Source organism: Manacus candei, unplaced genomic scaffold (assembly GCF_025592945.1).
Source record: "Manacus candei isolate 608988 ecotype Guabito, Panama unplaced genomic scaffold, ASM2559294v1 h1tg000057l, whole genome shotgun sequence".
Taxonomy (NCBI): domain Eukaryota; kingdom Metazoa; phylum Chordata; class Aves; order Passeriformes; family Pipridae; genus Manacus; species Manacus candei.
The window spans coordinates 14,317,617-14,334,123 of record NW_026138105.1 but is presented as its reverse complement, the minus strand read 5'-3'; the positions used below and the strand labels follow the sequence as shown (position 1 = coordinate 14,334,123).

Sequence of the window (16,507 nt, the reverse complement as noted above, 5' to 3'; positions counted from 1 at the left end):
TCAATCATAAAACTGACTGTACAGTGGGAAAACTGGAGAAGGGAAGCTTAAAGCCCAGCACACAAGAGATTACAATGCTGGAGGCCTTGGCCTCTAGACCTGCAATCCATCATCACAGCACACTGCCAGGTAACTCGACCTCATGCACTGAATGTTGAACTGAACTGCTGCCCACGAGACAGGCTGGGCTACTTCATCCCAGCCAGGTTCCATGCACTGCAAAAATCAGCCAAGTTCAAAAACTAAACAGCGCTGTTTTACAAGCAGAAACTCACCTTTATATTTGTGAACAGAACAGGACAAAAATGAGGCTTTCCAAGACCACAAATACCTTATAAATACCACATAACTTGCCTTGGGTAGAAGTAGTCAAGTTCTACATTGTTTGTGTAGAAAGGCTTAATTAGCTGACAAAAGTTCTTTTTTTTTTCTTTTTATAAATAGTAAGTTTTCAAGTTTGCTGCTCCAGTTTTCTTTTTCATAAATTAATTCTTTTGAGTCCACTTTCCTAGTGGATTACTCAAGTAAGCCAGATATACAGATCAACCTCTCAATTCTAGGCTGTATTTAAGGAACTTGGGGTAATAAGAAACAAGTTAAGAGTACAAAGAGAGACAGAGGAGTCAAAATAACCCTGTAAACATGAATACTTTGATTTTTAAAAGCAGGTCTCATAAGCCTCCCAAGCACCATTCTCAGAGAGCTCGCCCATACTGATGGCAGAAGAAAGGATGTGGCCAAGAGCACATGGCTTTAGCACAACTGACATTGTTCTCATTTGCTTAAATTATCCTTTGGAATGAGCAGGAGTTAAAAAAAAAAAAAAGGGAGAATGCTGCTGATCCATTAAGAGCTAATAAAACTACATTCTCACAGGGTGCACAGGTAGGTTGGGTAGTTGGTGGGATCAGGGATACAAGCACTTTATCCTTCTTCCTTTAGCCATTACACCATCCAATCCCCTGCTCATGTGATTCAAGAACCACTGCATACAAATAATTCTAGCAATCCATTCAGCAAACAGGTTTCCATCACTGCAGGTCACAAGTTCCCAGAGCAGAGCAGCTCCCCAGGGCTGTGTGGAGAGAGCAGAGGTGGCTCCCCACGGGAGGCGGCTCCGGCTGTGGGGTGGCAGCAGCAGAACAGGGAAGGAAGTGATGAAACATGAGAGGATGGAAATACTGATTTCTAGCACAGACAGCAAAAAAAAAACAGCACAGGAAGAAAACATGACATTTAACTTCACAGCAAGTCAAGATCAAAAGGCTTTCAGTATCTCCAAAGGAAGATTTCTTCACTAGTGCAACCAGTCCAGCTTGAGATGCTGCACAGACTCCTCTCACTTAGACTGGCCAGTCCTGTGACTTACAGCACTGCTAATATCTTGTGAAGAGTCCCAGTCCAAAGGAAGAAGCTGTCTTGCACAGCAAACATGCTATAACAGGGCTGCAACACAAGGCCATGACAGCTGCAAACACAGCTAAAGGTTGCTCACAGTTTAATGCCACTGCACTGCTCTTGATGATAAAATGCTTCAGCAGAACCTGTGAGCATCATGGAAGCAAGCACTGAAAGCCAGTAAATGGTTTTGTTCTGATAAGACAAGGTTCTCTAGACACTGCAATAGGTTACTCATACCTGAAACATATGTTTTAGGTGATGCAGAAACCATCATTTTCAGAAAGCAGGATCAGGACTAGAGTTAACAGAAAATAGCATCAGAATAGCCTAATTCTGGACTGTGGAAATAAGTTCACTGCTGAATGCCATACACTTGAAATAAATATAATCTGTCAGGCAGGCAATCAAACAAATTTTAGAGCTTCAGACAGACACACAGGGGATGTTCTGTGATGGGTTGGTCTGTGTAATGCTCTCTCCTACAAGAGTCTGTACAGAAGGCAGGCTGTCACAAGGCAGTCCTCTCTAAGGATACTCAGCAGTGCTTTCCTCTTGAAAAAATATTAGCTGCTCTGGAAACCCATTAAGATTTAATCCCTGAACATTATTCTTGCACACAAAATTGCCACCCAGTGATCCAGAACTTCCCTTGCAGATTCTGTCTGATCCTCAGACAAGCAGATTAATTCCTTGGTCAGCTACGAGATACTTTAGGAAATTATTTGTCTATAGACACATTAAATACAGAACAAATTTCTGCAAAGTATGAGAAATCCTGGCAGGATATTTGGGTTGTGATACTGAGAGAAGTGTGGTTCTACACAGCCTGAAATGTCATGATGCATTTTGAAAAAGCCCTGCGTGGCTCTGCCTCTCCAGGGTCAGCTAAAAGCTCAAGCATGAACTGAAGTGCTGATACTTTTGCACCACGACAAGTGGAGCAAAGACAAATTATTCCACCCCTGGCAGCAGTTCCCCTTTTCTAAACAACAAACCCAAAAAACTCATCGCAGAGAATTAGATCAAGAAGGACACCTTCAGACCAGCAGCGTGAAGGTCAGGCAGGGAACACGCCTGCGAAGTGGAGAACAGATTTGCTGTTGGGAATAATTACTGTAATACAATCACAATCCAATTACTGCTGAGTGATAAAACATTTATTTAGAATGAAGTAAACACACCCCTTGTGCTCTGCTGCGGCTCAGCCTGTTTGAAGCAGGAGGTAAGTTATTATGGACAATCTCGGCAATGTTTAACACCAACTAATTTTGTAGAAATACAGGAATTCATAACTAGCCAGGGTAATCTATACACAGCTCACTGACAGCCAGTCTGGGTCTCAGTAACTCAGACTTCCTAGGGGGAAAAAATGAAAATCTAAATCATGACTGTACTATCTGTTTTGAAAACTATTGTTTGCAGCACAGGAGGCTTTGAAAGCAAATGTTTCACTCCAGTGATATCGGCTTATTCAGTTCGTTCTTTTTATTTTCTTAAAGACTGTTCACTCAAAAGAGAGCTTGATTCAGAGTGCCAGTTAAAACAATCGTGCTCATTTCCCCACATCTTGTGTTTTAACAAGAACTGCAATATTTGCATTTGGCCTCGTTGAACTTCTTGAGATTTGCACAGTCCCACCTCGCCAGCCTGTCAAGGACCCTCTGCGTGGCATCCCTCCCCTCCAGAGTGCCAACTGCACCACTCAACTTGGTGCTGTCAGTGATAAATGGAATAGGGAAAATTACCTACCTACAGAAGCTTTTCCTCCTGCCCTTGATGTCCCTGGCCATACTTATTTCTATCAGGGTTTTAGCTTTCCTAACCTGATCCCTGTTTGCTCAGACAATCTCTATTTCTCCCGGGCTACCTGTCATTGCTTCTACCCTCTTTGTTGGGATGAACTGCTCCTGAGCTTGGAAGATGTGATCCTTGGATATTAACCAGCTTTCTGGGGCCCCCTTTCCCTCCAGGACTTTATCCCATGGAACACTACCAAGTTGATCCCTAAAGAGGCCAAAATCTGCCCTCCTGAAGTGCGAGGCAATGAGTTTGCTGCGTGACCTCCTCGCTCTCCCCAGGGAGAGGATGAGAGGAACGGTGTGAACTGCAGCAAGGGCAACTTGGCAGAACACAGGGGAGAAAGTTTCACAACAGGGATGGTTGTGCAACAGAGTGGGGCTGGAGGGACTGTGCAAGGCCTTGAGCAACCAGAGCTGACACTGCACTTGCCCCAGCCATCACAGTGGGGTCAGACTGATGATCTCCAGAGGTCCCTGCCCAGACCAGCGCCTCTGAGACTCATGCTCTGCACACCCACTGTCAGACACAGCTAACCCAGCAGTCACCTTAGGCCCTGCAAACACAAACAACATTTAGCCACCAATTTCAGAACGTTTTGTCACCAATTTGAGTACATTTCTATGCATCAACATGTAACACTGCGCCTTAGTGACGCTTTGCTTTCTTGTCTTAAGTGATATAAAATAGAGACTGCTAACTGACAAAAAATGGGAAAGGAAAGATAATATAAAAGGAGAAATAGCTGGAATAGAAATAGAGATCTAAGATATCTGAAATTGTAGTTGTTGCTCTGATCTCAGCAGGGGTGCATATGCAGTAAGACCAACAGAAACGTTCCCGGAGACAGAAAGACATTACACCAAATCAATTATCATCCCAGCACGACCGAAATTCTTTTTGTCAATCTTAGCACTTAACAGCAGTGTCATCTTTCCAAAGATGATCTGCTATTAATTCAACACAAGAGTCACTCCGCTATATCTTTAAAATTTTGGTAACAGGCAGCTGAAGACAAAAATCGATCACTGCTATTTGCAGAAGCAGATGCTGCTGAAAGATGACACCGCACCAAACGAGTCTGTGCCAAAAAGCATTTAACTTCCTAATTTTATAGGGTTAGACTAAAATATGAACATCTGACACAAAGTGAGATCACAACTGTGGCAGAGAAGAGCCTTTTATGAGAAGGTCACCCCGCGGTGACAAGAAAGGCTTCACTGTGCATCTATTTTGGAATCTAAAGAGTTGCTTATAAGGATGAGCCACGAGAGCTCCCTGGAGCCATTAACAGCCTATCATTTAGATATGCAGTCATCTTTTAGGAGCTATATTAATTACACAAATGGAACACCACAGCTCTGTTGGGGCTGGTCCAGCTGACTGCAGAATTGCAGGTTCGGGGTAGCTGTGCAGAGCCACAGGCACTGGGAGGGACTCTGAGAGCTCAGCCCATCCTGTGAAGAACAGAAGCCCTCCATGGAAAACTCACAAGTGCTGCCTGGTATAAAGTCATGTTTAGAAAGTATAAAAACATCAGTATTGTTGTGACAACAGCAAAAGGTGTGAAACTAGTGGGTCCAAAGAATGCCGTAAGTTGTGCACAACAAATAAAGATTCTGATTATTGAAGGAATATCATGCCAGGCTTATTATGATTTCACTACCAGTGTTACCCTTCAGCACTGGAAAGCAAAGCCCAACTGCTCGTGGTAGGTACTGTGCAAGCTGAGACAGTCCTTACCCAAAGCACAAATAGCCCAGACAAGCCCAAAGACAACTGACAGGTACAGGCAGGGCTCTGCAAGAAGCCACTGAGGTGACATCACAACAGTCAGTACTGGATCCTCTCCTCTGCCAGGCTACAGTGAGGGTAGCTGGTAAGGAAAAACTTGAACAACAGTCTGCTCCTTTCCAAAAAATGTGACCTTTCTGAATAGGTGAGGGAATGGAAGAGGTCAGTTTTAGTGGCTGACTGCAGCATACAGACCTCCTCACATCAAGCAAAAGATGACAAAGAAGGTGTGGAGAGCCTCCAAGCCATTTGCCTTTCCATACGATGCTGCAGGGAAAGCACAGTGATAAAGAAGAAACAGCCCAGTCAATCAAACCAGCAAGACATTTACTTTTTATTCCCAGCAGTAAAGAATATCCATGAAACCAGATCATTCACTATCATCTAGTCCCAGAAATCAAAGGACTCATTTCGTTGATTCTGTCAAATTAGCTCTCACAATTGAAAATTTTCAGAAGCTTATGAGCTTCAAAAGATGCCTTCAGAAAAAAAGTGGGATTCACAAAGTCCTTCTGTCTCTCTGAACAGGCTTGCTGAGTAATGAAACTAAAATTCCTGCTTTTCTCTAAAATTATTCTTCTTCTCTACTCAAACTTGACATCAGAAGAATCCTTGTTTTATTATTCTTTCCTCTCGAAAGGGATTGCAATGATCTACCTAGGGTGAATATTCTAGAGTCACAAAGCTTGCCATGAGAGAGTAAGATAACCTCAGGAGCATATTTTGTGTGCTCTTTAGTCAGTTTATACAGTTAATACTTAAATACCTATTCTTGAAGCCAGAATGGTAAGATTTCTTCCCTATATCACAAAAACTCCCAGCTGGAGTTATAGCTAGGAACAATCAGGAGATCATGCTACAAATTAATTTACAAAGATAATGTGAATCAATAACAATGAAGTGAGCAATTACTACATTAGCAATATCAAAATAAACCGTGATTTGTCAAAGATTTCAGAGCAATCTTTAGAAAGACAACTGGCCTCAGCTCTGGAGAATATTTGTGTGGATGACAACGTGGTGTCAGAGCAATGAAACAAAACATTTTTAAGTTGACTCGTGCTCAGGAAGCTGCACCCTGTGAGCAGGAGCTCAAAGCAGCTCTGCAGAGATGAGGGAAGAGCACTCTGAAGGAAGCAGAGCCATCACTGCCTTTATTCACACACACTGACAGAAAGGATCCCCTGGGACAAGCAGCACTGTCTTCTGCTATTGTATACCAGATTATACAGTCCCTTTCACAGAGGGATCAAGATCTATTGTGGAGCAATTGGTTTGCTTTGTCCTTGCTGTTGACAGCCCTGCTGCTCTCCCCGAGTTATAAACCCTCTCATTTCCACTCGGAAGTTCATGGGGAGCTGGTGGCTATTCACTTGCTTTTAAGTAAGGCTCAGCTTTTCAGCATTCAAACCACCATCCTCTACACTGTTCACCTTCTCTCCTTGCCTCAAATTTATTTTTTTTTCAAATATCCAGTGTCATCTTTCATTTTAGTGGTCTAAATAAGCACAGATCTTCCACTGACTTCTCACATAACAGCCTTAGTCCCCAGCAGTCTCAGTAAGTTGCTGTCTGCTTTAGATTCAATTATGTAACTAAGACTGAAAATACATATTTAGGAGGCACAAAACAGTGCCTGATGATTATGTGCAAGCAACACTTCATCAATATTAAATTTCAAATGGAATTGTGTGTTATTTGCTTTGGGCTATTTCTTAGAGATCACAGATGAACTTTAGCAGCTGGGCAGCATAATTTGTACAGCATGAACAGGACTGAGTCATTTTGAGCAGCAGAGCAGAGAGATGTCAAGTTATTCAACCAGAGCAAAAAGTGCTCCATCATTAATAAGTTCACCCCGTGGCAAGAGAAGCTGAGATTTCCTCACATTAAAAGCAGACCACGTAACACTTCCTATCTCTTGAAGCTTATGAGGACAAGTCTCCCCATAATTATGGCTTATCTCAAACTAAATCAAATCAGAACATTCCTGACAGGTTCTGCTATTAAGAAGAAACTCCTAAATGACCATAAAAAGCAACATTAGGTATCCTAAATCTCTTAACAAATAAGAGATGAAAGTCATTAAGGAGAGGAGTACCAACACTCATCCAAAGCTAGTAGCATATAGTTGAGAACCCTTTCAGGAAAAGGGGAGGAAATCCTCACAGTAAAGAAAGCTGTTTAAGACCAGGTTACCTCCTCTTGGATCTCTTTTACATAAAAACTGAGACACAATTATAAATACATAGCAGCTTTCCTCCTCCATCCCAAATGCTCAGTGGACACCTTATGTCTTTCACCTCATTAGCTTGAATTGTTAGCTCAGTCCAGCAACCACAGTGTGTGACAGGCACTGAGATGTGAAGGTGCATCAATAAAGAAGTGAACATTTCATATTCTGCAGCGTCTGCCTCGGGTTCTGATGAATCCTAATGTGGAACAAGCCCATCAACAGGGGTGCAGCCTGCAGGTCCAGCACCTGTGGGTAACAGCTCAGGCTCCCCAGACAGCACAGAACCAAGTGAGCACTTCCTAACTCCCTTTCTATTCATAATCCAGAAACTCATTTGCTTATCTAGACAGAACAGAAAACAACATTGCAATGAACATTTCTTTTCCCCTGAAGTTTGAAAATCTGCTGGTAAAAACAAATTTGGTTTTGAACTCCTGCAGTGAAGGAATTTTCAGATTTTACAGTTTTCCTTACTCCTGCTCAGGAGGTAAGCTTTCTCCAGGATTTATTTTGATCCAGTAGGGAGTGAGTTTATTCTTAGAAGAGACAGGTAAGTTATAGTTTTCCTGTATGTGCAAATGCATGGGACAGAGATGTACTTACTAAGTGATTTACTACTGCTCTGTCTCTGGGTCGAGTCTCCTGAACCACACTGCCTCCTGTATGCTGTTCAGGGCTCTGGTAGTCATGTTTCCCACTTCCCATCTTCTGTAAGACAGTGTTTCTGTCCAGAAAAAGAAAAAAATATCCCCCCGCTTTCTATCTATGCCCCACCATCACAAAGACAGGAGTGCTCAATAATAAAGTGTTAGAAACAGCAAAAATAGCTGTTTCTATACATACATCCTTTCTCCAATGTGTCTCTGAAAATATAAAAATTAAACTTTGTCTCAGTGTTAAAGCTCTGTCAATTATGCAGGCCAGCCAAAGGTGGACAAGCATCCCACTGAGCCCTGGGACTTTAATTCTCTTCATGCTTCAGTCTGAGCCACTATTTCAATTAGTAGGGCCAGGAGCCTAGCAGTATTCAAACAAAAAACCAACAGCATAAACAACTCCCCCCATTGCTCAAAATGCTGTCTGCATGTCCACGCAGCTTAATACTCTGGAACAAACCCTGCAGGCCACTGTTTATGTCAAGTTTGCCAGCAAGGCTGCTATTAAAAGTCAAAAAAGTAACACAGCTGCAAGACTTATCTGTGAAGATGTGTATTCTCCACACCTCAAGAGTGGCAGTATGATGATTCTCACAGTTCAAGAACAATTTAATCAGTGTAGGAGTTTCTATGAGCAGCATGTTATTTAAACGCATAATGCTGAGAGTGTTTTATGGTCCAATCATCCCTAAATGGACCAATTTACTTTAAACACAGAACTGTACCACTGGACATTAATAACATTAAGTAGTGGGGAAGCTGCTGCAAAGAGTTATTGCCTACAGAGAAAATCAGAGGCAAAACACAGCCAGTGTCTCTGACGTGCACATGATGTAAATCCTGACCAGACGTGGAGCTGTTCTCTGCAGGACCAGCATCAGCGACTTGGACAACGTGCAACTGCACTTTTCTGGACAACTAATGAGATTACAGCATCTACAGCTACCTCAGCTACACACCAGGAATACTTTATTCAATTACAGTATTAATGCCATTGCATAAACCTTCTGCCACCCGTACTCACTCTGCTGCTCACGTTACAGCTTTTACAGTCATTGCTTTACATGAAAAATCTCAGTTTAATTTGTGGGGAAAAACTGTTTCCTGAGTCTTGGCAGTAATGTTTCTCTGGCTTAGGTTTAAGTGTCACCCACTGGCTGCCTCACAAAGCCACCAAGACTAACAAGCTTACTCTGAATCATTTTTCTAATAGCAAATTGCTAACTTTGCATCTTAGCTCATTTAATTTGCTAATGAAACCCGATTTCCCCTCAAAAGGAGAAATATTTTCTTAAAAGGACACAACCAGGCTTAGCAATGTGGGTATGGTAAAAACATAAGAAAACCCAAACCTGCCAAACTGTGTTATAAGAATGAAGCCTAGAAATTTTTAAACATTCACAAACTATTATCTGCACATTATGTTATCAAGGTAGAGGCAACAGTGCTGTGAAAGCTTCTGGTCCATCTGCACCAGGTGCTGCACTGAACGTGGGCCACGTTAACAGAACCCCCACATCCACAATCCTTCCCCCATCTCCAGATCCCTTATTCATCTCCACCCTAAAACCAGACAGCCCAACTCACACCACTGTTGGCAGTTCTACATTCTCCAATGTCGTTTTATTTGATGCTTAAACAAGCAAGAGGCACTTTAATACAGAAAATAGGACAGACTATAGTACTAGATCCTATTTTACTTGGATCTGATCATATTGCAGTGTCCAAGGAAGGCAACATGTTTATCTGCTTTATTATAAAATCATGTTCCACTCTTTAAATTGAAGAGACAAACTCATGCAAACTTTCCTCTACCTAAAGACCTACAGGAAATAAAGCAGAAAAAGCATAGAGTGTACAAAGTGCTGCACTGTTTACTAGTATTATATATTCTCTCACAGAAAAATTTTAAAAAGATGATTCCAGACATATTAACGGTTCCTCCAGCTCTCCAGCACAATGGAAATGCCTGTTATTACAAATCATTGCTCGTCTACAGCTCTTCTAAGTTTTCCTGGAATAGTTTAACTGCAATCCATAAGTAATCTGCTCGCCATCGATTTAGAACTAAAATGTGTCGCAGCACAATTTAGTATCTGCGGTTTCAGGCAATCACTTGAGTGCTTTCAAAACGAGTCACAGAATGTCACAGTGACATTTTTAATGCTGCCTGACTATTTATATTGAGTGCCCAGAATAAAGCCAAGCAAATGAAAAGAATTTAGGCAAACACAATTACGGCTCAATTGACTGCAACCCAAAACTTCCCCTACCACGTAAAAGTACAGGAGTTTAGGAATGCTTTTCCTCTGAGCCTTAGAAGTCACAAATCAATTTATGCACTTTGAAGTCTACTAGAAGTTGTTTGCACTTTCAAGGCTATTGGAAGTTGTTTGCTAAAGATTTCTAAAACAATCCTATCTGTAAAACACTGAAATACGATGCTCTAAACACTTTTTATGGTAACCAAACATAAAACTAGTCAAGATACAGATTTATGTTTTTTTAATTAGAAGGAAGGGCTAGAACACAAGCTCAGAAACCTGCAGTTAAACAGCCCAAGACACCTAGGGAAGTTAAATTCTCCTACTAATGCCATCAATCAGAAGTTTTTTATTGACTTCAAATAGGCTCTATTGTGAGTCATAACACAAGCTGCCAAAAAAAAAGATAATACAGATGTCTTTAAAAATATGCATCAATAAAGCTTCTTCAAACTCAGTGGTTTCCAAACAGTGTTATTACATTTATGTTTCAGATTACAAAGAGAACTTGCTCCAGAGGGCTCTGCAGCAGGCTGATGAGCTTTACAGCTAAATCCATTTAACTGAATGTTATGAGTATGGAAATGGAAAGCTGAAAAATGGAGTTATAGGCAATTCTCACAAAGGGCAAGCTGCTCAGAGACACTGCCCAGCAGCACATCCCAAAACCAGAGAGCTGCTCTGTGCAGCAGCCAGCATTTCACAGTTATACTACCCAGGAAGGAAGAGAATGAGGTGTTAAGGATCATTTTCATTAACATTAGATTTCCTGGAATCAAGCTACAAGTTATTAAAATGCAGGAGGACCTGGAGCAGAGGGTGCTGAGGGCAGCTGGGGTTTATCAGATGTTGCTCTGTGAAGCCCATGGATGTGGAAGGTGGTCCCTGTGTCAGCCACCACCTGCACCCAGGACCTGCAAATGCCTCCTCCAGCTGCCCCAGCACCTCTGCCACACACCCAGCCCTGAACATGTCACACAGCAGCAGCTGAAGAACAGAGTGTTTTTAAGAAGCCTGAAGTCCAAGGAGGGTTTAAAATAAAAATTCGAGTTTCCAGTCACGGAGACCTCGAGATGTGGGAGCTTGTTGTGGAGCTCCCTCTTGAGGTTAGAGACGAGCCTGAAGGAATTGCTACATCCTCATAACTGATTCTGCTCAGAACGAGAGCATGTCCTTGCAAGAGATACTATCAAAGGCATCTCCTCAAACCTCTGTACTCCACTTCACAGACAGAGTTAGGTGCTTTTGAGTTACAAGCGCTGCAGTCTTAGGAAGACAGTGAGGAGATAAATACGTGTCAAAAACAGGGAGATAAACTCTGAGACTCTTTATTTACACAGTGTTGGCAGCCAGTGCAGGAGCAGCAGAGAGCAAAACCTCCAAGACTGTGAGCCATGGAACGGAACAATACCCACTGATGATGAGAAAATAACAGTGCTGGCTCTTTGAAGAGAAACTGCAGCTTCACCAGGTTCATTTAATACTGTTCAAATGTCCCTTTCTTGGGATGACAGTTTAGCTACTCTAAGCATCCATCCATCCATCCATCTCCCTGCTAGACTGACCTTGTTCCACAGCACCTGAGAGCATCAGCCCGTTGCCTTTGTTGCCACAAGCTGCCACATGGGCTGACACCTCTGGGGTTTAATGTGATGAATCAGTGTTTGCCAGAGTCTGGAAAACTCTTTAAAGGGATTCTGATGAAATTTCACTCTTGAACCCAATATCTTTCCACAAGCTCCAGAGGGCCCCCACAGGGAAGAAGCTTTCAAGACAGAAATTCCTGAGGAAAGGACTTCTCCAAACTCCTGTTAAGAATTTTTTCCTCTATCACTAGAGCTAAAGGTTCAAAATCAGATTGCCAAGGAAGTCTTTGGGAGTAGTGCAAGAGACAAAAGAACAAGCCTTGCCTGTGATGGTCATATCTCAGTACTGCTGAGCCCCCACTCAGCATTTTCCTCGGTCCTTGAGCAAACAAACATTCCTGCTGGCCAGCTGAGTCATCCCTGACTACCTCTGCCTCAGGACTGTGAGGCTAACAAACCTGTGGGAATGGATTTCTATGAGAATCCATAATCCAGAAAAGATTCCTTTTCTTCTAGTCATAATTTTTCCAGGAAGGCTCTCCCTGCCATTTTTCTTTAATCGAAGAAACATTTTCAACTCTTTTCCAGCTCAAGCTGTAAGGTCTTCCATAGACTATCAGTCACATCATTTTAAATCTTACATCCTAAGGCAAGGTTTGTAGCTTTAGTAAGCTTTCCTATTTTAGGGCAGAACTTGAAATGTCTCAAACAGCAACACACAGCTCATTCAGTTGTCCTCAGTGATTAGAGCAACACTAAAGAAACACACCACGCTAGAGAGATGCCAGCTCCTCCCACTGCATGTCCTGCTGTGCTGGAAACCTGAAAGATATTTGTCATTTCATGAATCTTCATTGGATGTATCAGTCCTGACACAGACTTGCTGCTTTCAGATGCCAGGATACAGCCAGATCATCATCTAAAGCAGCACAAGTTTTTTGATTAACCCTCTGCTGGAATCCCCCTCCTCTATATTCTGTGAGAAAGACAAAACAAGCAAGAAAGAACTGACCAAAAAAAATTACCACCTAGAATCAGATCTTATTCAATCAGCACAGAAACTTCTGGAAATTGTGCACAAGTCATCAGCTACACCAAGTGCAAGACTAAAAAGAATGAAACTTGGATTCTGAAAGGCTTCTCTGCTGCCAGAGGGCATTGATCTAAAAGTTTTAGCTTCCTACAACCAAAAGACACAAGCTACCAAAAACATCAAAGCAGGCTGGTAGTATATAGAATAGCCCACATGAAGTCTTAAGGAATATTCTAGAAGTCAGAGATGTTCTCTTACTTTTCATGGTGCCCTCCTCCTCTTCCTCTTCCGTGTTTATGACCATTGTACCCAGCTGGGACTCCAAGGTGCCGTCGTGTTCTATCATGGTGTTGGCTCCATCACTCATGGTGTTCACAGCTCTTATGGTTCCAGTTTCATCTCCACTTGCCCTCACCATGGTGCCTGAATCGGTTTCATCTTCCTCCTGAACAAAGATGCCATAAATACATATTTTACTGATGGTGGTGAAGTCCCATGAGGAATGTCTGTCTCCAGGGACACTGGCAAGGCTCACTAATTCAGAGGTTTTTACACACACACACACACACACACACACACACACACAGGAGTCACATTTGGTTTATGCACTTAGTTCTCTCCCTGTCATCTCCAAACAGGCAATGAAAAGTCTTCATACTTTTCTGCCAGCATGATAAATAAGAGAACAGATAAAATAACCAGCAGAAGCTTCTCAGTGCAAGTTGTATCTCATTTTCTCATTTCTGACCTGGTGATGTGCCTGTAAGAGTAGATTACAACACTTGTTCAGTCATTAGTGTTTCTATTCATCCAGCCAGTTCTAAGAGCTGACCTCAAACCACTATCTCAAGTGCTACAGTTCACTGAGGAGTCATTATTTAATGACAGCAACAGGTCTAAGTCTGCAGTGTTTGTGGCACATGGAAAGAAAACCCTCATCCTACTTTTTTTTTCCCCTATCTCTAGCATTTAGGTAGTTTTACTTGCTATAAATTTCAGAAGCACTGAAGAAAAATGAGCTGCATTTGCAAATCTTTGAAAAGGATTCAAATAAATTACCAAAGTTTAGTAATTTTTTCACTGAAAATTATTTTTTATCTTTCCATTTGTTAACAGGCACTAGTACTAAAGAAGTTGGAATTAACTGCTGTCAAGGCTTAAGAGACTGTAGGAAAACACAAGCTCTTCAAATAAATTCTGGTGGAACAACTTCCTAGTAGAGAGTTACCTTAGCCAGAGGTAGCCAGAGGTGCTTCATTAAGTGTATATTGTGAATAGGATTTAACAAAGAATAAGGTCAAAATTTCCACAATCCATTTAGTTTCTTGGAAATGTGGACCAGCTGTCCAACTGCAGGAACACAAGTCACTTTCTAGGTTTAGAGTAAAGGTTTTAGGCATCTCACCTTAGATGAGATGCTCAATTTAGTGTTGTTCTAAGGATGAAGTTCACATTCTCAATGTGTGACCACGGCCTTACAGATGTGTATTAGTGTAAGAGGGAAAACACAAGCACTGCACATCAAGCTGCAATACTCCACCTCACTGTCATGGAAAGGAAGAAGTAAATCCCTCCATGGTGTTCCCAGTATTTTATCTGCTGTGTCAACAACATCTACAAAATTTACTTCCCAACCTCAAAACCAGCAGCAAGAGAGGAGAAAACTACACAAGGTGTTAATGGAGGAAAAGCAGTTTTATGTGGAGATGAGTGGGTGAGAGGAAGCAATAAATTTGTTTGCTACACGTCATTTAACAAAGGAGCACAGCAGAAGTTTCCACAGTGCTTGGGAAGTGCTTGGGAATGCTCTTCTGCTCGCAGACATGGAGCAGACAAGCTCTGGGAAAACACACAGACTGACAAAGACGACTCAACTCTGCTACACAGACAGCACCTCTCAGCAACGTGACCCCAGAGCAGTCAGAAATGCAGAAGAGAGAGTGGGGACAATACTCAGGGTAGGGACAATACTTGTAGAGTTGACATCATGGCAACATGACCCATAAAGTTACACCCACACTGAATAAATATGCAGCCCTAGACTGGAAAACCAGATGAAGAATGTGTTCAGCACAGACACTGTGGACCATGCTGTTCAAGTCTAGCCCCTGAACAGGGCTGGCACACAATGCCTGGTGTTGCCCATTTCATTTATTCAGGCTGAAGCAGGCAGAGGCTCAAAAAACAGCTTTCAACATGCTTTCCAAATTCACATGCTGTAACCACTGAAACAAGGAGCTGAACTGCAATTCACAGCAATCCCCTGAACACTTCCCATGCCCTCACCTCAGGCTTCTGTCGGTTGCTCTTGTGTAGAAGAAAGTTTCTATAAGGGAGGTTCTAAAGCACAACAATAGTAAAACAACACAACATACTTATATCATAGTCCATCACAGATGATATCATCATTTTATACTAGCAAGGCAGTCTAAGACCTGAATCCACAATGAAAAATTCTCACTACTGCATAAATAATATAATCCAACTGGGAAAATGTATCAAGTCTTCTGCATACAGTTCTTTGTAGCCCTGCTCAATCACAGGTCTATAAGGTGGACTGTAAGCCACACATGTTGCCTATCCCACCCAAATATAGATTGAGCAGGGACCAAGCACCAGGTTAAACAGTCACAAAGCAGAAAACTCCAGAACTAAGTCAAATCCACTGGCTATTGAACAAAATATTGCAAAACCAAAAAACCAGAGCAGCTAAGCCTTATGAAAGCAGCAAGAGTTTGGACTTTGTACGCTGTTACTATTAAATACTCACTGAATTTTCTTCATCCTCTTGATCCAGCTCACGCTGCTGAGCCTCCTGACGTTTCAGCTTGATGTCCATCGCTTCGTTAATCAGGTCTCGCAGGATTGACACTCCTTTGGCACTTTTAACAAATGGATGCTGAGAAGTATTTTAAAAACAAATAAGCACTGCATCCGAAGCAAGGTGTAACAGTGAAAGGCTATTACTGTGGCCTACTTCAAATTAAATTAAGGTTTAACTCAAAACATGACTGAAATAACAATCCAGTACTTCTGTTTGGCACAGCAAGGAGACATCCCACCCTCCAAACGAGATCATGCTGCAAGGGCACTGCTGCTGTGAGACCTTGGGCTCATTCCCCCCTCCACAGCTCTGCTTACTTCTCTCCTTAGCAGCTTAGCTGTCAAGAACCAGCTACACAGACCATTTCCATGCCTAGACCATTCTGAGCAACCACTTTCATTTAGCCTCCCCTGTTTAGTGTTTTAAGTTTTTTGGCAGTGCTGGTGAGAATTTGAAAGTAAAACAAAACCAAACAAAACCAACATCAAACTCTAAAAGCCAAAGCAACATAAACAACCCAGGGTAGACAAAGGAAGTTGGATTGGTTCTCAGAGAAGAAGTGAAAAACTGAAGTTGAGTGTGAGATTTTTAAAACTGAGATATTAAAAAGTAAAACCTGTAGTGAACAGGAGCAGCAAGAAAGGAAACCAAACATCCCAACAGCCACACAGTCCTGCCTACCCTGGCAAGGCTTCTCTAGAGCTTATTATTTTCTTGTAAGAAAAGGCAGACCTGCAGAAGTTGTGTTGCAGTGGCACGTTGCTCCGGGCTCTTCACAAGACACTGTTTCACAAAGTCAGTAAAATTGTCTGACCAGAGCTCTGGTTTCCTGAACGTTGGGGGTGGGTTGGTGGGAATCATGAAAATTGCCTGAAAGCAAAGGAATATTCCAGATTTCCAAACCAAGCTTAAAACG

At 42.2% G+C, this 16,507-nt stretch overlaps 1 protein-coding gene across 2 annotated transcripts in view; it reads right to left on the bottom strand.

Moving 5' to 3' along the window:
- STK4 (serine/threonine kinase 4) overlaps positions 1 to 16,507 on the bottom strand; it is a 44,966-nt gene that overhangs the window by 21,116 nt on the left and 7,343 nt on the right. For both annotated transcript variants that reach the window (XM_051803038.1, XM_051803039.1), the window contains exons 7-9: positions 16,324 to 16,461; positions 15,538 to 15,666; positions 13,026 to 13,212 (exon numbers count right to left, since the gene is read on the bottom strand). In XM_051803038.1, the coding sequence (XP_051658998.1) occupies positions 13,026 to 13,212; positions 15,538 to 15,666; positions 16,324 to 16,461 (454 nt within the window). The remainder of the gene's footprint in view (positions 1 to 13,025; positions 13,213 to 15,537; positions 15,667 to 16,323; positions 16,462 to 16,507) is intronic.